Here is a 26982-nt window from a genome sequence, read left to right as displayed (position 1 = left end):
CTGCACCAGTAAAATACTGTCATTCGCAGTGATGGGCACCTGAAGTGGGCCGAGTCACTGCCCAAGAGGTATGGTGTAATTGGTTGAAGCACAAGGTGAATGACACAAACAGACCAATGGATGCAAAGAGCTGACTAAATCCGTGTTTGTATATAAATATATAAAAGTGAGATAAATACTTTGAGTAACTGAACCATGTAGGAACTGCTGTTGCAGCTTGTGAAAGCTAAATTCACCCTCCGGAATCCCATTTCCCTTCTACTCATTAAGGCCACCTATTGTGTACGTGGCTACCCTTTTTTTTGTACAGTACTCAATTACTTTGTAATTCGGGCTGCAGACCATAAATCCCATAATGCACACACCAATAACTGATCCATCAACTATCATCTTTAATCACCCTGGCAAGTTTATTATGCAATACAATGCAGAACTGATAGCTGTCAGTTATTGGCAAATCAATTTGAGATGGAGCATAGCTCCTTACTAAAGAACACATTAGTTAGCAACTCCAGAGAGATATATAAGTATATATTATGAATGATTATTTACAAAAGGCATGTCATTGCAATGTAATAAATGTTAAGCACACAATTCATTATGCAGATCCTTGGGGCTTTCATGCCCTCAATCACTATTTGCTTTTGCATTGTGCAGCTGAAGATTACTTTAGAGTTATGGTTCATGCTTGTGACCAAATGTAATGGAATTTGGCTAACATCTGAGGCAATTAGGGTGACTAACAAGTAGGCTCTTTACTGTGGAACTCAGTATTAGGCTAGGTATGGCCAAAGGCAGAGTAGGCGCTCTTCGAGTTTAAATGGCATAGATGTGTCTTGACATCAATCATGAACTTCACAATAGATATGCCAGTCTTTTAAACACACAAGTTGTAACCTGCCTAGAGCTGGATGTGAATGTCACAGTAAGCTTCTCAACTAAATTAACATTAGCACCAAATCTGCCTAAAACGATGCCCCAACTTCTCAACAGGTGACACATTTATTCCCATGGCAAAAGTAACAGTACATGCACAACATGCACATCCGAGTTTCTTTTGCATATAGCAAACAGTACACTTGTTACACTGTTGGACATCATTGAATGAGGGTCCCTTTGAGAAGTAAAACGCCTTTGCTAGTAATACATCATCGTTTTAAGTTTCAAATTCATTGTCGGTGGAGTTTGGTATTGTAAAGCCAAAGAAAAAAACGACAAATATCATTATAGCACCTGCAGGCCTGGGTCAAGCGAGACCTAATGGTAATAATCAAAGTGAAGGCATCCAATTTGAGGCTTGCTATTAAATATCAATAACTATTTGTGCAAACCTGTACTGCAATGATCCTGGATTTCTTACTAAAACAAGTCCTTTCCTGTTAGCAGGTTGTCTGGCTAGCATGTGCAGCAAGCCTGTCAGACTGACAAATCCAACTGCTTCACCACAACCCACAGCCAATGAGAAATCACCACGGGTGACAAATCCAAACACAACTCGAGAGCAGTGGGAAGAAACATCAGGAAGAGAGTCAGGCCACAGGCCAAGAGTTAGATGTTCATACTCATTGATATTCTCTACCTTTGAGTTGTCCTCTGCAGAGCCAGAATTGGCCTCCACATTACCAGATGTCGCTTCCAGGCTACCAGCACCACCAGTTTCTTTGCGTTTGCTGATCTTTAGCTTCCTTTTCATTTTCTTGAATTTCATGACCTGGTGCCTAAATATGTCTCTGTGTTTGGGTTCTTGAGGGCCACTGTACACCTTATCTCTGCTGAGCTGCACCAGATCTTCCTGCAGCGGGATGCAAATCATAGAATGCATTTCTGGGGTTCCCTTCTTCAGAAGAGAGAGTCTGACCCAGACGAGTGATCGCGGGTACCGGCTAATGAGAGGCGATGTATCTCCAGGTGTCATCTCTTGCTTGATGGAATGATGAACCTTTTGACCTTTCTGCGTGGAAGGGAAGCGACACCAATACGACAACTGCTTTATTAATCTTCTGCACCTATTTCAAATAAAATAAAATAACCAAAAATGAAAGTTCAGTGACACATCTGACACACAAATTTCAGTAAACTAGATAAAGTTGTGAGAGAGTTTATCTGGCTTGCTTGATGAAGAATTCACTGAGGCACAGGTGTAGAGGTGTTCATTAATGTACAAGATATGATGCTTTTAACTACATGTCCACTTGGGATTTTCAGCATGAGTTGTGATCTGTAGTTATCAATACTAAATTCACATTCCACCCCTAAGTGTGACTGAGCAACTCTGGCAGCACTTTCATTAAAAGACTCTAAAGGCAATATTAAATACCTAGGGGTTCAGGAAAGTGCAGAGTTGGGGCACAAAGAAAATACACTGTAAGTGGGCGAAAGGCTAATAAAGTCAGTTGTCAATTCCCAAGGCCCCCAATAGATTTCCACAGACCCCAGTATTGTATTCAGTTCATGGGTATGGTCATCTCAAACAATATTTTAGGCATCTCAATTAGTAAGCAAAACTAATTTTCTAAGACCATAGGGCCACTAAAATAACAGTCAATCTAGGTAAGACCGTATGAGAGTAGTGGGTTTTTCTAACACAGGAGACCTGAGGTTGATAGTGAGTTGATAGTGAGTGGGGTTAATCATCCACGGACCGAGAGGGTGTGAGTGATATGTTAAGGAGGGTGAGTGCTTTCTCCACTGTGAAATATCAAGGAAAGAGGGCCAGTGACCAGAGTGGGACAGGTCTATACATGTGTGTAGTGGGAGGAAGCTGCAACAAAAGTGTACCTGTAGCTGGCCTAGGAACTAATCGTCAAGCACTGTGTTGTCAGCATGCACCTATATTATTTTATGTAGGTGTGAGCTGTGTTAAATGACATCGAACAGGTGGGACCTTACAGATGAACACTTGACAAATGCAAAAGTTGCCACCATGGTGAAAAGGGCTTTATTGTCATTCATGCAAAAGCCTGTGAAGCACTTCATGATTAATATGCCCAGGGCCTTAAAAATAAAGACAGGAAGGATCCAAATTATACTGAGTAGGTGAAAAATGAAGAATCATGCAACTGGTAAAGGCTGCAGTGAATGGATGTATAGTTTGTAACCCCTACCTATTAAAGCTGAATGGAGTTGAAAATGCTTAAAAACCAGGGCCATGCTTGATAGTGCCACATTCAAACTACCTAATTGCTTTACATACATATTAGTATTTGGCTAGCACCTACGTAACTAGTAAGGAATAGACCATAGAGGCTATTCGGGCACCTGCGGATAATGTATGTTGCACCAAGAATGCAGCATCACATAAACCAAGATAGAGTGAAATCATCTGGGTAGGGTTCTAGTCGAGTGCTTGGCAGCATGTGGCTCATGAAACATGAGCCAATTCTGAAGAAAATAAATGACCCATCAGGTTCAAAAAGCACAACGTATACAAGCTAGGGAAAGCATGCCTACTTCTACCCTACACAAATATTTTCATAGACTTCACATTCAAAGAGTGAGAAAAAATGAGCTGTAGTTTTGGAAAACTGGAAAGCTGGTCTGGGAGTTTAGTAACGTGGATTAAATAACACAAGAGTAAAATCATGCATTTAGGGGGAAAAAAGAATGAAGATCAAAACAACATGGAATAAGGGGTCCTAAGTATTCATAAACATCAGAAATACTTCGTTTTCTCATCGCAGACCATGTCAAAACAATTATCCAGTACAACAAGGGCAACTATGAGAGGAAGAAAAACGGAGGTGTGCCTGTGCAATAAATGATCTGAACTGCCATAGTTACTTTTACTGCCAAAAACTAATCTGAAGAGATTTAGCAGATGTAAGAACAGGAAAATACAGCTGGACGGGAATGAAAAGAAGAAGGGGATGAATCATTGGTCCAAGAAGTGGTCAAAGCAGATACAGTCAATTGGAGAAGTGGCTGCAAAAGGGATGGGGATAATGATCTGACTAGAACCATTACCTGGGACACGGACCACATTACTTGGTCCAGAAGAATGGGGCTGGCTTACAGCACATATGGAAAGCAACTACTTTCCTAATAAAATTCCAGGGCAATACATGCACCCTTCTATAGGCACTGAGGCAGCAAGTGCACATTATTATTTTGAGGTTCGCACTGGTATTCCTGATAGCAGAAAATCCTTTGCAAAGAAAAGTGTTAGAAATGGGGTCTATAGTTGGCAGTCAATTCACACCCTGTCCAAGTAGGGATCCTCACTCTAGTCAGGGTATGGAGCTCACACACCTAAGTTAACTCCTGCCCACTCACTTGGTAGCTTGGCACAAGCAGCTGGGCATATCTCAGAGGTAATGTATAAAGTATTTGTGTGTACACACACACACACACACACACACACACACTGAAAACACCACAAAAGTACCGTATTTATCGGCGTATAACACGCACTTTTTCTCCCTGAAAATCGGGGGCAAATGATGTGTGCGTGTTATACGCCGATATAATGGTTAAGGACCCATAGTACATACCGCATAGCAGCGCGAATATGTCATCGGCGCACATTGCAGTCCCCAGCAGCCTTCCTCTGTGGAATTCTTCTTGAATGGCATTACAGCAGACTCTTTTCAAAACGCCAGTGTCCAACAATTACGGTAATAGATTTGTGTATTAACCGCCCTCTCCCACCTCCCTCCCAACACTGCCCTCAGCAGCAAACAGGTTTGTATACCCACAGTTGTGGAACTACCGGGTATAAGCTCCCCCTTTTCATTCTGCAGAACCCACTTACCGTACGTTTTAAAAACTGTCGGCAGTGTGCTGACTGCTCCAGCCGCTCTACAGAGCCCTGGAAACATCTACCGTAATTCTGTTAAGAAAGCCTCACACAAAGTGTGGTACTCTATTACCGTACTCAACTGTCTCACAAGCGGGCACTTCAGGAAATACGGTAATGCACCAGGCCTTAAAAAAAACACATCTAGGGTTTTTTAAACAGCGACTACCGGTATGTCTTGAATTACAGACCTCCGGTGCAGCCTTCCTCCTTCCTGCTACAGGGGATACGTCACACCAGTAAATCTCACGGCCGTGAGGTACAGGCATTTAGTGAATGGCATTTACGGTAAGGAATTTCAAGACTGTGACAAGTACGATATTGCACACTGCCTGACAGAGCAAGGGGGAGCAAGAAACTACGGTACTACATACACTAGCTGACCCCCCTCCCTGCAGTGTGCATTGATTTTAAAGGGCACCAGAGTATTAAAAGAAGTCTGCCGGGGGGGGGGGAGCAAAGAAACACTGCTGATGGCTAGTGTCTGTCTCCCTACCAGGCAGTGTTTCTTTGCTCCCCCCTGGCAGACTTCTTTTGATAATCCGTTTCACTTTAAAATCAGTGCACACTGCTGCCTTTGGGGGGGCTGTCAGCTAGTGTGTGTCTCTTAGCTCCCATCCCATCAATCTGAATACGTCCGAGCCCATCCTTAATTTTACCATACCATACAAACACATGCTAACAAAGCCATCCTACAATACACACTACACATAGCCATCCTACAACACACAGATATAACAAGAGTACCGGTAAATTTACACACCCCTGATACTACCTTACTCTTTTTTAATTTAAACTTAGGTAAAAACTATACCACTGCAGTGTGACTCATCCTGACATTCCGACGCTGAACTCTGCACTATCATACGTGCATTCATTACTTACGGTATTTCCCTACTACTGTATCCCTAATGGAATCAAAGCAAAAGCGTGCAGCATATACAGCTGGTTTCAAGTTAAAGGTTGTGGAATATGCCAAACAACATGGAAATAGGGCTGCAGAAAGGCATTTTGGGGAGTCACCAACAGAATGCACAATACGAGAGTGGCGAAAAATGGAAGAAAAACTCAAGACATTATCAAAAACAAAATGTAATTTTCGCAGCGGTATTGCTAAATGGCCAAAATTAGAAGAACGGGTGAAGGAATTTGTACTTAATCATAGAAAAGCGGGCATTGCATTATCAACAAAAATGATCATCATTCAAGCAGTGAAAATCAGCAAAGAGTTGCAAATACAAGATTTCAAAGGGACAGCATCATGGTGCCAAAGATTTATGAAGAGGCATGAGCTTCGGATGCGAACAAGAACCAGGATTGCCCAGCGTATGCCAGAAGATTATGAAGAGAAGATAATACATTTTCATAACTTTATTATCAAACAAAGGAAGAGACAAAATTTTGAAATTGGTCAAATCGGCAACATGGACGAAGTACCACTCACTTTTGATGTTCCTTCAAATAAAACTGTTGAAGCAAAAGGTACCAAGACAGTAACAATTAAAACTTCAGGGCATGAAAAAAATCGTTTTACTGTGGTCCTTGCTGTCACTGCAGATGGAAACAAGCTGGCACCATTGGTCATTTTTAAAAGGAAAACTTTTCCTAAGGAGAAGATTCCAAGTGGCATACAGGTGCATGTTCATCCCAAAGGTTGGATGGACGAAGAAGGCATGAGGCTTTGGATCAGAAATGGGTGGGAGAAGCGCCCCGGTGCTTTGTTAAAGAAACCATCCTTGTTAGTACTGGACTCATTCTGATCTCATCTTACAGAACCAACAAAGAAAGAATTTCAAATGTGCAAAACAGAAGTAGCAGTCATTCCAGGAGGACTTACATCACAATTGCATCCATTGGATGTTTCCATTAACAAGCCCTTTAAAACTTCATGCGTGAAGAATGGAATAAATACATGTGTGATGAAAGCCAACATGAAAGTACAAGTTCTGGGAGAATGAAAAGACCTGGCATTTCAAAAGTGTGTCAGTGGATAAAGACTTCGTGGGACTCAGTTAAAGAAGATATTATTATCAAATATTTTAAGAAATGTGGCATAAGCAATGCTTTGGATGGTGAAGAAGACGAGCTGATTTATGAAGACAGTAGCAGTGAAAGCAGCAGTGTTCAGTTCGAAGATATTGAAGATAGCAGTGACGATGAAGAGTTTCTTGGTTTCACAGATAGCGATTTCTGAGTAAACTTTTGTAAAAAACATATATGGTAATATCCAAGTTTCTTTGTTAAAACAGTTGCTTTTACTGTCATTTTACGTTATTTACCTTATAAGTGTTAATATTATTAATCAAAAAAAGTTCTGAGCTACCCTTATTTTGCTTCAAAGTTCTTTATTTAAAATTTAAGTTTTTTTCCCTGAAATTTCCTTCTTAAAATGAGGTGCGTGTTATACGCCGATAAATACGGTACTCAACACCAGTTTAGAAAAATAGCCAGTATTTATCGGAGTAAAACAAAAACAAACCAATAAAAATCCAAAATACACAAATAAAGATATCAGTCTTTAATGGTTTCAAAGAGTCTTAATCCTGAAAAATCAGTGGTTGTATCTGTTAAAAATAAAGATGATGCGGGCCACAAAGGCGGTAACACGTTGGAAAAGCAAGTGATGTTTTGATTCTTTCCCCTCTGGATGGGCAATGTATGGATTCTTTTCAGGCTGGCGATGCGTCGATTACTTACTGTGGTGCAGCGTTGGCAAAGAAAATGGCACCCGAGATGACGTGGAAAATCCAGATGCACTGCAATGACGGATCTGCACTGAAGCAGACGATGCGTCGATTATTCTGCCACAACAGCCTCGGTGTGTGGATTTTAATTCAGGTCACCAGCTTCCACTTCCAAGGGCCCAGGGACTGGATTTGGCACCACTTGGCAAGTCAGGACTCTCAGCAGAAGATCCCAGGTACCAGCAAATTAAGTCTTTTATGTCCCTGAGACTTCACAACAGGAAGCAAGCTCAGTTCAAGCCCTTGGAGAACCTTGAAAAGCAGGATGTAGAAAGCAAAGTCCAGTCCTTTCACTCCAAGGACAGAAGCAGCATGGCAGCACAGCAAAGCAGAGTGGCAGTTCCTCCTACAGCATCCAGCTCTTCTTGGCAGTATGTCCCGAGTCCAGAAGTTGTGGGGTCAGCAGTCCAATACCTATACTCATTTATGCCTTTGAAGTAGGCAAACCTCAAAGGAAAGTCGTTGTAGTGCACAAGACCCTGCCTTTCCCTGTCCTGGCCCCAAACACACTCTAGGGGGTTGGAGACTACTTGGTGTGAGGACACGCACAGCCCCATTCAGGTGCAGGTGTCAGCTCCTCCCAACACTCTAGCCCAGAAGACCCATTAGGATATGCAGGACACACCTCAGCTCCCTTTGGGGGATTGCTAGAATGAATTCACAAACAGCCAAACTGTCACCCTGACCCAGATGTGGTTTCAGCAGCCAGGCAGAGGCACAAAATGGTTAAGCAAGAAAATGCCCACTTTCTAAAAGTGGCATTTTCAAACTTGTAATCTAAAAACCAACTTCACCAAAAGACGTATTTTTAAACTGAGTTCAGAGACCCCAAACTCAATTTCTCTATCTGCTTCCAATGTGAAATTACACTAAAAAGATATTTCAAGGCAAGTTCCATGTTAACCTATGCGAAAGATATGCCTTGCAACAGTGAAACACCAGTTTAGCAGTATTTCACTATCAGGACGAGTAAAACACATCAGCACATGTCTTAGCTGTAGTAAAACAGAAGGTTTGGACCTGGCAAGTCGGTGCATTTGCCAGGTCAAACTGGCAGTTCAAACTGCACACACAGACACTGCAGTGGCAGGTCTGACACATGGTTACAGGTCTACTCATGTGGATAGTACAATCAGTGCTGCGGGCTCACTAGTAGCATTTGATTTACAGGCCCTGGACACACCTGGTGCACTATACTAGGGACTTACTAGTAAATCAAATATGTGAATCATGGAAACCAATCATCTTTACCATTTTAGACAGAGAGCACTTTAGCACTCGTCAGCAGTGGTAAACTGCCCAGAGTTCTAAAGCCAGCAAAAACGAAATTCAGCACAGGATCAAAACAGGAGGTCAAAAGTAAAAAAGACAGGGGAAACCATGCCAAAAGCTGAGTGGTTCAACAATGCGAAATAAGAAAGCCACCTGTGTATGAGTGGCCTCGGCTTCACCTCATCGACAACTACCTGCTCTCCACACTTCAGTCACTTCTTCTACATCCGTACTGTGGGACAGAGACAACACAGGGTGGGTCTCTTCTACAGTAGGAAAGTAGGCTATTCATTATTGGCACACAGAGTAACATCCCCTGTGAATTGCACAACTATTTCTAACTCTAGTACTAATTCATACAGATCAATTACAATTTTTAAAGCGCAAGAATTCTGAAAGTGCAGAAGGCTGGAAAAAGGACTTCCAGTCTTATGCTAATTTACCCTAATATATTTTGCAGGCAGACTTTAGGAAACTCAGTGTTTAATCTGTAACTAACAATCTTGTAGTAGTACAACATTTGTGAGGCGATATCTGGAGGGTTACCGGACAACTAGTATTCAATAGGACTGAGAAATTACGGAGGCTCCTTCCGGGAGAACACCATGAGAATGTGTAACCTTGGGAAGCGGAAACCCTGTCTTACTCTAGCATTCCAAAATGCAGGATACCAATGTGCTCCCGTCAGTAGCATAGATGTGTCTCAAATATTAAGTCTTTCATGTACAGAACACACATCTGTTAAAGCAAATAGCTCAATCAAATTACCTGCAATTGTTCAACCTACTTCTTTATGTAGAACTACATTTTTTATTTTAAAAAATGCAGGACATTTTTTACTTTTATGTCGTTTTAGCTGGAAGAGGTAAATAAAGAGGTCCTAAACTGTATAAGACTTTAGAGCATTTGGAAACGTGAAGGAGCCTACAAAATGGCATTTCACAGTTCTACAAAGGAATATATTCTTTGAGTCCAAATAAACTCCAATAGAAGTTAAATACATTGTGCAGGGTTCCCACCTAAACCCTAGACCCAGCTTGTTAGGAAATTAACATGTTATCCAAAGAACCCAAGGACACAACTTTGCCTTCTGCCCTTATACAGACCTTAGGGAGCATTTCCTGGTGAATTTAAGGATGTCAAGGTTCTATACGGAAAGCCTCATGTGGTTAGATAGCAACTGCTCAGAAATGGGGGGTGGGGTCCACAGAATGATAGAGTACAGATACTGGTAAAGAACATTCTCCGTCCCCACTCTGGGTTAGGAACAGGGGCATTCATGCCAAAAACTACCAGAAAATCAAAAGAACCATGGCCGGCAAAGACCCACTAGCATCATTTGGCATGTGTGAGGTCTTCTGACCAATCTTAAGGAGAAAAGGAAGAGAGTCAGAAAGAAAAGTTTGCTTGAAGGAAATTCCACAGAGCGAGACTCCATCTTATGCAAGCCGAGACTCCATTTTCTCTATTTGTGTCCAGTCATTCACATGTAAGCCGTTGTACGTCTGTCCTTATCTTTCCAAAAACAAGTTAAAGTATCAACTCAGTCAGAAAATGACATCGATAAGACACCTGCGGAGGCATCAGTCTGGGTCAAGTGCCTTGTTATCTCTACTTCAAGGCCAGATAATATTTTTTATAAACAATTTAGTCTGAGCTGGTGTTTTTTCACCTTGTTTGATGTCAGAAATTCCCTATATCTGGTGAGCCACAGTATAAAAGGCCCATCAAGTGACCACTTGGCAGGAGAAGTCCTTCGCTCCACATTACTGCACAAGATACTGTCGTAAGATCTTGACAGAGACTGACATACTGTTGCAACAGCAAATTTTGCGCTGAAAACTAATACTAAGCCAAGTCAGAGAGGAGAGGGGCTGATGTATGTTTCACTTTCTAAAGAACAATCTCTCCCGGCTACTGATAATTACAGATTCTTGTTGTGCGTGGATTCTCCCTAAGAAACTCTAGCTGCAAGGTACGCTATTGTATATTCTCATAGTACAGTTTATAGAAGTATGTTTTAGGGTGTTAGGCGGCTAGATGATATTTCCACTAAGGTAGAAACATTTGTATTGCTTTCATTGCTGGCAACATGCATTAGTGCTGTTTTAATAATAGTCTGTGGGGTTATATTACATGTGTTCAGCAACAGGATGAGCCTGTTGAAATAAATACTTAAGTATAAACTGTCTTTTCTTTGTGCAGTACGTTTGTATGTGATATTATATCAAACGAAATTGGGCTTTCAAATTACCACCGAGTCCCTGAAGGACAAGTTACTTACTTTCGGTAACACCTTATCTAGCAGACACAATATCCACTTGTAGATCGATTTCCCCCAGGCATCAGTTTGGATCTGTAGATTCTTCTGGAACAGTACCCATGCACGCCATTAGGTGGCGCCAATTGGCTCTTCAGTCAAAAAAGGTCCCAAATAAGAGATTTCCACTCTGGTACCTCCAATTGTTTTGTGCTCCGCATACAAGGATGCGAAATGAGTCAAGCTGGAAACTGACACTGTTGTTTGCATGCAGCTCTGCCACATCACTTACGCAGGTTGAACAATGCCATTGTGGACCAGCTCAATGCCACCTAACAGCACACAGGAGCAGTGCTGTGCAAAAATGTCCAGATCCAGTCTGGCACCTGGGGAACATTCCAAATGTGAGAAATATGTGGTCAGTTAATATGCAAAAGCTTTTCCTGAGGACACAGCAGACCGTGAACCTTTTGCCTCTACAAGTTACCCTCCAGGCACGTTTTGAGAAGACATTACAAATTGTCATTTGGGTGCACCATGCAACATTTCACTCTTGAGAGAGTCACAGACGTTTTTTTTTTACTAACATCTCAAGAGAGGTATGGGGGTAGAGGATAAAACTACCGTCTACAGTGAAAGAACCCCCTTCAAAGTACTGCCCCTCCAGATACATACAAAAGGAAATATTTGCATGTAAAAGGTCATCAGGCCCGAAGCCTGCCTGCACACAATGTTAATTTGGAGCGTCAAAATACTGCAAAGGAGATGTTCAGTAAAGTCTGATAAGTACAGACGCATCTTGTAAATGCAATCTACCAAAATGGTGTCTCCCTTACTTTTCCTCAGATAAAAGAAGGCCTTATGAGAAATTGTGCAGAAAAGATTTTCAAAGGTTTTTTGCACTGATTGGGCACTAAAGATAAATATTAACTGGACCTAAAGCCTGCTTCCCTAACATATCAAAAAGGACAAAACTAGAAATGATAACAAAAAAGAATTGTTTGGTAATCGGTAGTAAAATAAATTATGTGCTGCAAAAGAATACAGTTAAAAGAGCTAGAACTGAAGAGCTGGCTTGTCTATTCTGCACCCTAGGTGAAGAAGTAGGCCAAAGATTCTGAATTCGTGGTGGGGAGAGGGAGAGAGCAGTAAAGGAGAAAACTATCAAGTACTTGACGGAGTAAGAGTGATGGAATGATGAGATTTGTTTCTCCATTTTCCAGTTGGCAAGGGATATTCAGGCTCAGTATATTTGGCACAGATACAGAATTAAAGTTGTATTTTCTGAAACTTCTCTTGTATAATTGTAAGATAATTTTTCAAAGGAATGTAAAGTTACCAGACTAACGTAAAGTACTCGACTGAAAACATTAAATATTTTCGAATCACAAACCAAGTTCTTGTTTCTCTAAAACTAAGTTACCCAGCTGCCTACTTCTTCTCATAAACCATCTATGTACGTACGGGTTTCAAGCATAAGAAAAAGAGGGTCTACAAATTTAATATGGTTTAAAGATACCTACCAACTTAAGAAATTGAGTAGAAAATGACATGCAATTAGAAAAACCGATGTACACACTCCTACAGCAAAAGTGTACGTCTGATTACAAAAATATGAATAGGAAAATACGTCATACTTGCAAGAGGTTTTGTATCAACTTATACGTACCGGACTACACAGAAAGAGCTACTTTGTTGATCTGCGCCTTCAGCTTGTGAGGATGCACTATCTTGAATTATTTCCATCTCAACACAAGCACTGTCTTCTGGTAGAAGGGTTCGACTAGTGGAGCAGGGCATTTCATCTTCGAAGGATTTGCTTCCCTGGATTTTTGCGACATTAGCTTCTGTCTCAACTTTGTGGCGGGCTTCCCAGTCCTTTGTTAATTTTTTCCATGGACAAAGAAATGGTGCAACAGAACCATGCTTAACATAATTTGTCCTTTTGGCAGGTGGTCGTCTATGAAAACAAAAATGGTGTAGCAAATAAAATAAAATAAGATAACACTAAATTATGACTACAGTTCTTGTGGACAAACACTTGTCACCAACTCCTAACAACCTGCTGTTTTACCCACACACTCGTTTCAACATTTTCCAAGTCAACTTGTATTAAAAAACCAAATGACGACACCCCTTTTCCGAGTCAAACAAGTATACTGAAAAAAACACACTGTCCAGCATGCTTATTTTTGCCTGTGGAGGCATTCTACCCAAATCTGTCCACAAATTTTGCAAGACAGGGTTTGGTGCATGTGAATGGATAAATATTACTGTTGTTTGACAACTATATTTATAAGTAATCAACTTAGATTTACATGCTCTCAACTGTCATTCCAAATATTTGAGAGATTCTACAAGAATTGTTCTGTTTTTGCTCTTTCTTGCTAGCCATACGACCACGTTTACACACAGAGTTTAAGCTTATCCCTACCTCTAAACGGCTGTTGGCTCCTGCTCACGTCATCAGTTTGTTTGCTGCTCAAACTGTTATTTTGCATCATTTTACTCATCTCACAGAATCTCTACATTCAACATATTGCCACTTGGATTACCGGGCCTTCTGCAATTCCCTCTCTTTTTGGTGTTGACAGATACATAGTCACACTGCTTCTCTGGCTTGGTTTGGTGTATGTGGTTGCCTATATATTTTAGTATTGAACTGCCCACTGCAATCTCTCTACCCTGGTTAACGGTGTCTGTAGGGGTTGTGCATCTGCTAGGGTGACCACCTGGCATGAGTGTAATTTCAGGACAGTGAGTGTAAAAATTCAGGGCAAAGGGTAAAAATTCAGGACAGAAATTCAGGACAAATGGTAAGTTTTACAGACACACCAGAGGAGGTTGTGTAATAATATATAAGTAAGTAAAGAGACAACCAACACAAGTACAAGTCAAAATACGTTTATAATAGGTTAAAAAGCAGTAAAGCACACCAAGCTAAATTTGACCATTGATATAAGCGACAGTTATGATGGACAATAGCAATATTAGTTTTAGTGCTTGTTTTTGAAACTGTACTTTTTATCGGAACAAACGGACATCTGAAGTTTTTTGTTCCTCAGAGAAAACTGATAAAAATCTGCACATGAATGTTTCATGTTCATCTGGATCTGCAATTCCGCCTTGGCAAGCTCAACATCACAACTATTTCGTGTGTCAGTCCAGGTGAACTTCAATTGAGAAAAAATCCTTTCAGTTGGTGCATTGCTGGCCGGCAAGCTAAGTATAAATGACATAAGTTTTTTGATGTTGGGGACCTCACATGGCAACTTTGAGAAAACATTAAGCCATTTCTGTGCACATGGTAAGTTGGAGCCTGCCACAGCCCGCAAAGCAGGAGCAATTATACTGTATTCATTGAATAAGTATTGTAGTTCCAGATGACGTATCATGTTAATTGCATCAGCAGCTCTGCAGAGCTGCTGAAAGGTGAGTACTTCTCTTAAGCAGCACGGTTCTAGTGCTGACAAGTAATGACTGCCTGAAAAATCAAAGCATTTTTCTAAATACTTTAAGGAGCACTCCACAAAATTTAAAAAATCTCTCTGCATGCTTGTGCTCAGCTCTGAATCATGGGACATTAAATAATTATGCACATGGAAACCAAAGAACCGATTTTCTACTCTGTCCTTTAAGTTGCTCCGCAATATCCTGAAGATGCCTGGTACTTCTGGGGCGCTCAGCTCATCCTTCTCAAGCTGCAGGACAGATGTATTGAATATGATCAAAATGTCATGAACAAAGAAAAGATAAGCTTCGCCATGTGACATGGTGGCCTCCCCACTCTCAAGTCCCAGAAAATCCCATATTGCTCTAGGTGTTTCTTCTTGCCCTAGAGAAATGAAATAAGACTTCAGTGCTGCCCAGCACTTCAACAGTCGATCGATGGCTGGAAACAAAGTGAGCCACCGTGTTGGAACATGCCGAAACAAAGGCTGCCACTCTAGATCCACGAAAGAAAAAAATTCTCTCAACTCTGCTGTTCGCTTTGCTGAAGAAGAGAAATGGTTGTAGACTTTTAGAATAAAGGATTCTACATCCATGGAAAGTCCATTAATGGCTTGCTTAGCACAGTTGTGTAGTATGTGAGCGGGACAGTTTGCAGGCAGAATGTCTTCATTTGTTTGCCTCAAAAGCTGAAATACAGAGTGATGTCGGTCATAGTTGACACTTTCGCTGTCTCCACAGTATGCAGCGACATGCTCCAATTTCAATTCATGCTCTTTCAATTTAGTTGTGATCTGCTCTGCAATTGCAGTAGTAGTCTCAGCAGCATCATCATAGAAATCCAGCAGAGTGTAAGTCACACCGGAAGTGAAATTGAAGTGCTGCAACAAAAGTGGATATAGTTTAATGTTTCCTTTGTTGGAGGCATCGCCGCAAACGGAGAAATATCCATCCTGTAAGTCTTCAAATGCTTGCTGCAACGATAGAGGTGCAAGCAAATTTTTTGTGATACTTGATGCCTTTGTGCGGTCAAAGGATGCTTTCATTGCAATAGAGGAGTCAGGATAAATTACTTTGAACAGCTTGAAGCCACAATCCAGGGAACGGTAGGAGATGTGATGTTTGACAGCATGGTACACCTGGGTTGCCTCTGCAGCTGTTACCTAAAATGAAAAAAAATGAAAATACAAAAGGTATAAGCAGCACGTCAATATAGTGTCCACTGGCAAAGAAAAAAGTTAACATGATGGTGCATAGAGCTGCAAATTTAAAATAAAATGTCGGCTACCAACCCCAAAACAATTATAATGTGCTCTTGATATGAACAACAAGTTGAAGGCAACCAGGCTTGGTAAGCACTTCTGCACATTTTAACAGAGTAATAGAAAATTGCAAGGTGCTTGGCATAATCAAAAGGGGGGTGGGTGTGTGTGTGTGTGTGTGTGTGTGTGTGTGGGAGGAGGGGGGTTGGGTGAGTGTCTGGGTCATCTTAAAAAGAGTGTGACAAACTAAGAAAAGTTTATATGAATTACATGCAATTTATGTTACATTATGATGACGCAAGCAATGATTTACTTTGGCTACTTCCGTCTGGAAGCTTGGTTGCAGGTATGCTAAAATTGTTGCCCTCTTTGTCCTGCTTGAGGCATTTTTCTTATGTTGTGATCCTGCTTCATGTGTTTTAATATCCTTCTCTGCTCCGTGGGCAATGGTAAAGTCTTTATTACAGATGCTGCATGTTGCCTTGTACGCATCTTCTGAAGACTTCGGGATGTTGGGGTATGTAAGTTCCCATTCCGGTCTGTACTTCACAAAGTGCTTTTTTGCCTTTTTCTTGGGTGGCTCAGGCAAGGAGTCTGCCTGCAAGGGAGATGTTGCATCTGAATATGCCTCGAAATCCGATGTGAACGTTGCCTCTGCAGCACCTTCGTCTGACTCGTAATCAGACATTATGTTTTTTTTTTTACGTGCTCTGTAAAATACCCAACAGACTTAAGATGTATATGCATACTGTCTTCAATTAATAAATAAAATGTATCAGGCGCATATTTTCCTCTCGCTCACCTGACTGCTCCCCCATTCCCCAACACTCATACATTCTGCCCAGAGTAGAAGAGAAGGAATTGTATGCAGGCCTATAAGTCTTAAAGGCCTGGAAGTGCTTGGAAGAGTTTGTCACACGCAGAATTCTTGACACCTGACTGATTCTTTCCCAATCATGCTGACTCAGGCAGCTCCAAACACTTCTAGTTACAGCACCAAAGCAGAGGGACATAGTCCAAGTTAGTCTATGTATCTCATTGTGGTGGTGGTGAGGGGGTGGCACAGGCCTCGGCTGCCTGCAGGAGGAGAAGGGATGGCGGCTAACAGTATGCCGTCTGTTTTTGATCCTATGTGAAAAGTGTTTTCATGTTGTTTGTGTTGACCACTGAGGTGTGTAGATTATGTTAGGAGACATAGGGCCATATGTACGAAAGCTTTTCCCCACAGACACAGAATGGGTAAAATCCTTTGGTACATCTGGCCCATAGTGACTTGCAATGTGAAGATGTGTGAGAAATGTGCGTGGCCTTTCTGTGGTGTTGTATATGATCAGAGTTTATTTAGCTTTGTGTTTCAAATCGCTCCATGTATTCCATGTCTGTTCAGCTGGTATAAGGGCTGGACCAGGACTCTGAGATGGAAAAGACCCATAGCAGATAGGTCTTATGTGAGGATAGCAGCATTAAGCGTGCAAAGGGAGTTATTACCCAGTTTGGTTGAGCTATAAATGGCTGCATACTGCACAGTGTTATGGTATTTTTGTGGGCCAAAAGAGTTAGATAGGAGTTGACATTAGTATACAATCCCCTTGTTAGCCAAAGGTCAGCCCTCCTGATTTTACCCGTAGATGGGAAATAGTGCACTGATAGGGTTGTTTCATTTCTGTGAGCTGTAAACTGCAGATTCCCATTGACACACTAAGCAGGCTTAGCGCCATTATTTAGGCCCGCCTCCCCCCTCGTGCACCATTTTTGCACAGGAGAAGAAATGAGGCGCTAGGGACTTAGAGTCATTTTTTGGACAGGAATGCCCACCTTGCATCTCATTGACCCAGGGAGGTTTCATGCATCCAAAAAAATGACGCTAACTCCTATATTTGGGACTAGACGGGTCTAGCACCAAAATATAATATGGGGGTAAGTTTGCGCTGAATTTGCATTAAACAAATGACACAAATTCAGCGCAAACAGAGTATAAATATGCCCCCAAAGTAGAGACTTCACGTCAGTATCTATTTTTGTATTAACCATATGATTGTACACCAAGTTGCCTAAAGGCTGCACTAATACACTAGATGGAACATCAAGCAGCAGCCTACCCATAGAAAATGGTCATAATGACAGCAGCTGGCCATACAGTAGCCTGATCACATTTCACCATCAGAAAGCACACTATGAATAAGTAAGCTTTCGGGCAGAAACCAAGTCACACCATGAACTATCTTAAAGAAGGCTGGATAGACACAGAACCATTGTTTACCAGCCTAAATCAAACCATGAATCATTATTCAGCAGCTTGAACGCACAGAAGGCCATGAGACAGCAGCCTGGACACGCAGTGAACCATGAGACAGCATACTAGACAGAGCAAACCTCTTGACTTCAGCCTGGTTATCCCACCAACCATATGAGAATAGTCTGGCAATGCTATGGGCTAAATGGCCATCGGGAATCACCAGGCAAAAAATAAACTGGTGGCACAGGCATCCATGAAAAGAGCAACACGAACTCACAGTGGACATGAGGGAGAGCTTGTTATCATGCAGTTCAGGAAAAGTAGATTCAGGGCCTTCTTCGTGTTTTGTCTTTAAAAAAATATATATGTTTGCCTGTATTGTGGAATACAGCAACACTGCATAAACTCTAATGATGTTTCCCCTGCATTAATGCAAACAGTAGTCTAAAAAACTGTCCCAGTTTAAATCACGTCAGCAGAAATGACCCTCTTTAACCATGAGTAGGTAGTTGGGCTCGGGAGCATCACTTCCGGGCCCAGCGACTGGAAAGGAAGTGGGTGATGGGGCAAGGTAGTATGGGAACATTCAGCACATGGCTATGCAGGTACAGTATGGGTGGGGATGAGCACCCCTAGAAGTAGGGGAGCAAATGTAATAGCAAAGGAACACATAATACCGCACACACCTGCTTGTGCATTCTCTTTTGTACTTACAAGGAAAAAAAGAAGAATCTGCAATACCCCGCATGAAAACATCTAACGGATAAACAGCTAGGACAGACACAGAGGTTTTCTGATGACACAGGCCAGTCGAGAACTGACGTATTTAAATGAGTTTTATAACTATAATACATGAACCCTAAGTTTCTATGGTTAACAACGCCTTTGAGTGAAAAACGAGAACTGGCTGAAGCTGCCGCACATGGCATGGGGTTACTTGGCAGATTTGAGTGATTTCTAAAATTCTTCAGGATCGCCGGTTTGCTCGATCCTTGTCCTACGCATTCTGGTCTCCAGCTGTCGCCCGAAAGTGCCATGGCTGACGAGCCTTTTTATGCTAAAAGTATCCCAACATGACAGCGATTAATCAATGACTGGTTATTCATACCGGCCTAAAATGGAAAGGATACCGTTCCGAAGCACTCCCAGCATCGGTTGGCACAGTCGCAAAAGCACAGGGGGTTATCGTGCTGTTAAAATAACAGCGGAAGCACCAGCACTAGGTCACTGGATACAAAAGCTTATGCTGGGCACTTCTTAGAGCAAAGTGGGTTGCAGAGGCTTTTGCAGGCTCTCAGACAGAAGGACTCCGAAAGAGAGCGAAGGAACAGGTACACCAGAGGAGAGCGAGATAACACTGTAGTCAAACGTTAATATATTAGAAGCAACATTTAAAGCACTTTGATGCAACTCACCCTTCAAGAAGTTGATTTCTGGGGACAATGGAGCTCGCAGCTGACTTGGTGGTCCAGTTCTTCTGGTACTAAGAGGGTCTCCTGGCACACGGCGTCGCTCTTTCAAAGATGCAGGACACCACAAACAAAGTAGAAAAGACCACAAACGTATTCTGCACGTCCTTATGAAATGAAAGGCTGGATGGTCTAAAACTGTTCTCATTGGCGAAAAGTCCGGCAGTGCAGCAGCGAGCACTAGGAGTGGCTGATGGCTTTCAGGCCAATCCTAGGTTGCTTCATTATCTGTCCACACAACGTCCTGGGCAACCACTGAAGGGTGAAACAAGCCACATCATTGGCTGTCACTCCAAATCACTGCAATTACGGCATAATGCCGTCCCGAAAAGAAGTTTTCACGAACAACGGACAGAAAGCCTAAATGACGGACTGTCCATGAAAATTAATGGCGGGTGGTCACCCTAGCATCTGCTTGCTTGTGGATGGAGCCTGCATGCTACGTCACTCGTTAAACAGTACCCCGCGCGGATGGGTCGCTGTCGCTCCTGAGGTGCTTCTTCAAATAAAATACTTCCTGTTGAGCTTCACCTATCCAAATGTTCCACACTGCATGATGGTGTCATCGTTCAGTAAAGAAGCGCTCCTAATTGGTAGGTGTACCGTCCTATAAACAGGCTAACCAAATGCACTAACTCATACCGCCACTCCCCGAAAAAATGAAAATTTTTCGGTCCTGTATCCAGCTGAATACAGCAGCGCATGTTCAAGGCACTGCCTTCCGTGGCTCCACTAAAAGCTTTACTTCACTGAAAGAGACTTGCCAAGGCCAGGAGAAACAGCGACCTCATTCCCCCAATCAGAAAAGATTTACACAGGCTTCCAGTAGATGATCAATGTTAAAGTATGCTGCCCAGCGTATAAAGATGTCCATCAGATGACCAGAAAACCGCCTTTTCTGGCTACCTGTATAAAGCTTCGTAGCGACTAAAGAGGATAGAGGAGCAACAACTCATTTTTGCTAGACAATTTTAAATTTGGAACATTACAAGCCTTAAAAACACTTTCTGCGGGTTGGCCACGTAACTATGGAACTCTCCTCTACACCTTTCTGAGAAGCCGACCTACTATTCTCTCCTCCAGAAAGTTACGGGAGACACTTCTCTTCTGAGCAAACATTGCACAACTAACAGGGTTTCCCTCTGAACTACCTATTCTCACACCAACCGTAAACAAGGTGCAAAGGTGCACTCAACCATATGTCCTACCGATAATGACTGTTGTTTACCTACTTTTTAAATATCATTTTTATTTAGATTTGCATATAAAAACGATGAAACAGCCAGCACTTTGCGATGCATCAAAAGTACAAGTTAAGTAAATAACCCCTTCCAACTAGAAGAAACAAAGGAAGGGGGTAGCATCTCCACTGCCCCTCCTCTCCCTTTTCCCGAGATATTCTTCTCGCACAGGTGCAATCTACAGTGTATAAATTACTCGTACGGTTTTCATAATTGTAGAAAGAATCATTTTGGGAACATGAACATTCTGATAGTAAACGAGGCAAACTGGCGGAGCTACCACGAAGTGAGTCCCAGAATGCTGAGCCGACCTATAGCCACCTGGACTCCTCTAAATGTACCTCACACCGCATTAGGGTTTGGTTTGTTCCATCAAATGTGTTTGACCTTGAGAGGGAGGAGCATTCAGCACCTGCTCCCCTTCTCCCTCAAGTCCTCTCAGCTCGTCAGGAGGGTCACGCAGTTTTCGGAGCACTGGTGGCCACACTGCCAAGTCGTCCACCTCTTTCTCATCTGTTCTAACCTGCTTCATTTGTATCTCTTCAGCCATCGCCCATTCCACCATATCCCTGAGCCATTGCGCATTTTGGGTGGGACCGCGCACTCCACCATCTGACTGCAATCTGTCGCTTTGCTAGTAGGGTCCTTAGCAGTATAAATCTACGAGCAAGTATTTTTTTTTGGTGAAGGTAACCCTGTGGTAAGTAAAGCCTGTCTTGGTGTTGGTATATTCCAGCCTGCAACACGAGATGGGGCTTGGATTATATCACCCCAGAAAACTTTGATCAGTGGACAATGATGCCACGTTAGGTGCAAAAAATCACCCGCCGGGGCACCACAGCAAGGGCATCTGTCTGGTCTGCTTACATTTATCATAGGGAGGATTTTTGGATTCAGATAAATCTGGTGTGTAAAATCATTCTGTATTAATTTAAAACGAGCATTGGAACTTTTTTCTTTTGCCCCAACATGGACTTGGCATCTGCGGAGGACAACCATCTTTTCCCCTGTTGCACGGCCAATTAAAGACAAGGGCAGTGTTTTCCCAAACTGTATGGAAGCCCAATCCCCTCCAACACCCACTCTATATTTAGAATATTTCTGTTCTCTATATGCTAGCCCTTTGCCTAAATATCTGGTCCCTACATCACACCACCGGAGACCAACTCTGAAGCGATTCCTCTGGTGATCCTGCCAGTGATCCCATCGGAAATGTGCGATTTTTGGGTATTAAAAAAGAGACCAGATGCCTTGCCAAAATACTGCAGTGCTTGAAGGAGTGTAAATACCAAGAAAGTCAGATTCCTAAGATACACCAAGCCGTTATCCGCATATAGGGACACCACGTGTGGTGTCCCCAACGGGGACCCCTGATAGGTTCATGGCTCCACGTAGAAGGAAAGCCAAAGGCTCCATGGCCAGTCCAAATAAAAGAGGGGACAGGGGGTAAACCCTGCCAGGTGCCTCTCTGGAGCACATTTTTCCCTGACACCATAGCTCCTGTTTGCACCCTTGCTTCCGGGTCTGTATAAAGTAGTTTAATCCACATGATGTAACGGTGGCCAAATCCCATTTTTTCCAGCACTAACCACAAATATCCCCAATCCAATGAGTGAAATGCTTGCTCAGTGTCTAGAAGGACAAGAGCCCATAGTTCCACCCTCATGTGTGATTTCTGATATATATATGCTAAGCGTAAAGGATTGTGCAAGGTGTTCCTATGGGGTATAAACCCACACTGATCCATATGGATCAATGTGGGTGGGTAGGTGTGCAAGCAAACAGGCTGCCAGGACCCCTCGCAGTATTTTAACATATATATTTAAAAGGGTCAACGGCCTATATGACAACGGTTCGACCAGCTCCTTAGTAGGTTTAGGGATTAATACCACCAGCGCCTCGTACATGGAGGCAGGAGCCTCCCGCTCTGATAAGCTTCCTAGCAAACCTCTAACAACTTTTCTGCCAGCGTGTCTGCATAGCATTGATCACATTCAGCCGGTAAGCCATCACATCCCGGTGGTTTGGTTGTCTTTAGCCATCAAAAGACAGCCATAAATTCCTCTTTGGTAAGGGGATTATCCAAAGAGGATCACTCATCTTTACCCAAATTTGGGAGAGACAACTCAGCCAGGAATGTGGCACCTTGATCACCTCCTGTCCCATCCCCATTCGCATACAAGCAGGCTAAGTGTGCTGCAAACACTGCATTTATCGCTGTGTGCTGACTAGGGTCCCGCTTCAATTCGCAACTCTATGACTGTCCCTCGGGTCTCATACTGTCTATAAGCAGTCGTACCAACATGGCCCCTCTCCCATCTCCCTCAGAGTGCGACTGCTGCATGTAGGCGGTCAGCGTGTTTTTTTCCAGCTGACGCCAATCGTCCAAGAGTTCCCTCTGGGCTTGCTGCCATTCCTCTAGTTTGTCTGTCTCGAAGGGGAGGGCCTTTTCTAGGTCCTGCAATCGTCCTTGACGGGTAATGTCACCCTCCAGTTGTCTACGCCAACCGCAGGTTGTGTTGAGACGTACTCCCCTCATTACATTACCACCTTTGGTGCCTCCCCCTCATTTGCCCTATTACTGGCAAAGCCCCCATTTTTCTCAAAGTAGAGGGTAAGTTCCTCATGGAAAGTGGACACATTTGCCCTCTCCATCTAGTTGTGAGACTGGGGATACACTGCCCCCCCCCCCCCCCCACGAGTCTACTGAAGACACACATTCTCTTCTAGTAAACATGCACTATAGAACGTTTTTCCAGGCTCGAAAGGCCCCTAACATTCCAAGTCAAACACTTATAGACATTAGCCATGCTCATAGTCATTGTAAAACTACCATTAACCCACCAATGCATTCAACACACCTACACATACTATATTAGCACGTACCCACCATTGCAAGTCCCACACACTATATTCTTGCAAGCAGCATATTTCCCTTCCATTTTTATCTTCAATCAAAACGGGACAATACCCCCAACAACTTCCACCCCGTGGGCAGTGAAGCAGTAATGTCCTGACTGCAACTAAAGTGGGTGTAGACATACGAAACCCGTCCCACCCCCTCCCACAAGTGTTCACATCCAACAGAAGCTAAACTTGTTGTGAAAAACTCCTCCATGCTACGGTAAAGGATAGAACGCTCTTGGTGCCACGAGGCCGAAGCCCTCCAGGGATCCCCAAAACACCTATAACCCCTTGTCTCTGGTGTTCCCGCTAGCATGTCATTGTCAGCAAAAAAGGTGTCCAGTTTACATTGCATAATAGAACCATTCCCCTCTACTCCGCATCTGCAGTTACGCTACCAGTTCCTTCAGGGCAGCCCCTCATCTGCATTTTAATCACTTGCTTTTAGGTTTCTTTTTTTTTGTTTTAGGTTCTTAAGTACATTCAAGACAGGTGGCATTTTAGCTGTAGTCACCAGTTTAGTTAGTCTGTCCAGCTTTTATACCTTCGCCCCAAATCCATCTTAGGTAATTGAGATCACCAGTGATAGAGCGTTCCGTCCTAATAAATTACCTGTATTTGGACGCTCTTGGGTCGATGAATCTTTTGACCAAGTGGGGCTCTCTTCACCCGAGATTAGTCAATTTAATCTAATCAATAACAAACATAAGCAATGCCCTGATCAACATAACACTTCACAATTAATCCAGAAAACATTTCGGCGAACCATGACCTTTCGGCCATGAATAACCACACCAGTTCATTCAAAGTTAATGAATTTATTTCCCTATATTAACAAAGCTAGCACGATATAAATGTGTCTCAACACCAAATGATATATGTAAATGAACATTAATAGCTGTCCATAACGGCGAAAAAGATGCAATCTATGCAGCATTTGAATAACAATGCATTCGATAATAGCAACGCAAACCACTAAAACTATAATCTGTAATGGGCTAATTGCATACATTAGTCAGCATAACAAGGTCTCAAATTGCATCGTGCAACAAATGAATCCTCATCTAACCTCAAATTAGCATCTGCATGTGGGACTTCATGCAAAAAACAATTTAGCAACATTGATTTGGAAAACTCCTAACTAGGGCTCTTATCAAAAATCAGCAGTTGGTTACCTAAAAAGAAACACAATGCAATTGTACATTTTCCTTTCATATTTACCAAATTCAATCAGCATTCAAGGAAGTCTTCGTCTCACAGGTACCGGTTTCGATCAGCATGGGACGGGGCACAGGGGCAGGGTGGACGGGGCAATTGCCTCACAGCGGCAAGATAAAAGGACAAAACTACTACTTTATGCAAAGGGGCAGATCAAAGTTAAAGTCTCTAGAGCGAGAATTACTTAAAGTCTCTTTCTCTCGATTAGAGAAAGCATCAAAGTCTCATTCAAAATGGCGTCGAACATCAATTGGCATCGTAGAAGATGGCAAAATGACGAGGTCGGCAAGATGGGCCATAATGGCTGCAATGGGCAATAATGTCCTCCATGGGTGCAGTGGGTAATGGCCAATGGCTAATGGCTGCTTTCTTCTTGTGCACCAGGTTTAAATAAACAACAGTTCAAATCCAGTAGGGTCTTCCATTGGAGGGTTCATAGGTTGGCTTCAAATTGTCCAATCAAAAACAACAATTCACAAGCTTCTACCTAGGCATACATTATCCTTGGAGTCGGGAACGTAAGTTGCAACATATTTTACCAATTAACTCACTTTCAGAGCTTCCATTGTCTGCACCTGCAGATTGACCTTGGAGCAAAGAAGAAGATGCCAGGCTGGCACGAAACCTTAAAGATAAGCATGTGAACCGATCTCACTGGAAAAGTACAGCTTCAAGCAAGAATACACGTTTTATTAGCACATTAGAAAAACACGAGCATCTAAACCGTGAGACAAGGCAACTAGGCCGAAGCCTCCACTAAAGTTATGCTAAGTTAAAACATTTCAAACAAGCAAATCATGGCACACGTTTACGGTTATGTCAGATTAGTACAATTCTAATACATCACGTTATATAAAGCACGCTTATAAATGTTGGCGAACTACTCTGAGGGCACATTTGTCCCCGTACAATCTTTATTAGTTCGGTTAAAGTCACACTTGATTATTGCGGCACTACGTTTATGCGCTAATAAATGAAAAACCTTAGTTTCTGCGTCATCAATCCCTCCTCTGATGACTATTTGTCATCGCACAAAACCATTCCCACAAATTTTATTCCATTAAAATTCTGTCAGTTCTCTTTGCCTTTTAGTTCCCCTTGTTCTTGCCTTGTATTCTTCTGCCATTCTTTTCATCATTTTCTCTTCCTTCCTTCTCTTAATTCTTGCCATGATCATTAGTATTCCCCTCTTTATTCCCCAAATCCCAAAGATGCAAATTAGTACTATTAGTATTCCCTGTATTATTTTTAGTAATATTCCATTCCAAATGCCACCAAGCCAATTTCCCACTGAAGCAACTCCCTTTCCAACCTTCTCCCAAACTCCTGGTTCTTTCAATTCCTTCAAGTCTGCACTCTCTTTTGTTAGATTTGCAAGCATTGTTTTAATCTTCACACTGTTGTCTGGTATATACGTGCAACAGTGACGCGCACCAAGCATTTTGCAAACGCCGCCATCCTTTGCTAAAAGAATGTCTAGGGCAAGCCTGTTTTGAAGAGTCATAGCTCTTTCTGCTGCAAGTTCAGCATCCATCAGGATTATAGCACCTGAAAACTTTGTCAACATGTTATCCACTATAGTAGACAACTTTCTTATTTTGATGGAATTCAACACAACTCCCAATGAAGGAATCATGGCTCCAAATATATCTCCTACCACAGCAGCTGCGGTCTCTTTTTTCTGGATACGATGAGATCCAGACGTCTTTGGAATCACCGATAGGTCATCCAGTTGATAAACCTTTGGGAACATTATACCCAAATACCATCTCCCCCACCATCCCTTTGGAAGACGATAATAGGCATTATGCCCACAAATGTAATATACACCAGGTATGACCGGGTCAAGTCCGTTCAGCATGAATGTCCATTTGGCCTTAAAGATAAACGTATGTTTACATTCACTCGCTCCCACGAAAATGTTATCATAATAAGATTCACCACGATATATACAAAATTTCCCTACATGCCAAGCGTCTAAAGCTATTTTTCCTTGTGTTTTTATTGCGGCAAAAGCATAATTATCTACTGAAGTCCTCTTACTTAGCTCTTTTTCTAATTTCGCATTCATTTGTGCCCTTCTATCATCTGTGCGATCTAAAAAGCTTATTTCTACTGCAGAGAGCGAGCA

At 42.4% G+C, this 26982-nt stretch overlaps 2 protein-coding genes across 3 annotated transcripts in view; both read right to left on the bottom strand.

Annotated features, from left to right (window-relative positions):
- Positions 1–368: 368 nt before the first annotated feature.
- POP1 (POP1 homolog, ribonuclease P/MRP subunit) overlaps positions 369–26982 on the bottom strand; it is a 287819-nt gene continuing 261205 nt past the window's right edge. For both annotated transcript variants that reach the window (XM_069220529.1, XM_069220530.1), the window contains exons 15-16: positions 12741–13031; positions 369–2006 (exon numbers count right to left, since the gene is read on the bottom strand). In XM_069220529.1, coding sequence (XP_069076630.1) covers positions 1304–2006; positions 12741–13031 — 994 coding nt within the window. In that variant the 3' untranslated portion in view covers positions 369–1303. The remainder of the gene's footprint in view (positions 2007–12740; positions 13032–26982) is intronic.
- LOC138282703 (uncharacterized) lies at positions 13960–17585 on the bottom strand. Its single transcript, XM_069220531.1, has 2 exons — positions 16097–17585; positions 13960–15684 (listed from the first exon to the last, which is right to left on the bottom strand). The coding sequence occupies exons 1-2, from the start codon at positions 16469–16471 to the stop codon at positions 14068–14070; spliced, it is 1992 nt and encodes a 663-aa protein (XP_069076632.1). The 5' UTR covers positions 16472–17585; the 3' UTR covers positions 13960–14067.

Source organism: Pleurodeles waltl, chromosome 2_2, assembly GCF_031143425.1.
Source record: "Pleurodeles waltl isolate 20211129_DDA chromosome 2_2, aPleWal1.hap1.20221129, whole genome shotgun sequence".
Taxonomy (NCBI): Eukaryota; Metazoa; Chordata; class Amphibia; order Caudata; family Salamandridae; genus Pleurodeles; species Pleurodeles waltl.
Note: the sequence above shows the minus strand (reverse complement) of the source record. Positions and strands in the feature narration are given on the sequence as shown.

What these genes read in the sequence shown, in the direction of transcription:
- LOC138282703 (XM_069220531.1), bottom strand. Translation starts at nt 16,471, where the DNA reads ATGTCTGATTACGAGTCAGACGAAGGTGCTGCAGAGGCAACGTTCACA. An exon ending in TCCAGACGGAAGTAGCCAAA is followed by an intron (nt 15,685 to 16,096) that starts GTAAATCATTGC and finishes TTTTCATTTTAG; the next exon opens with GTAACAGCTGCAGAGGCAAC.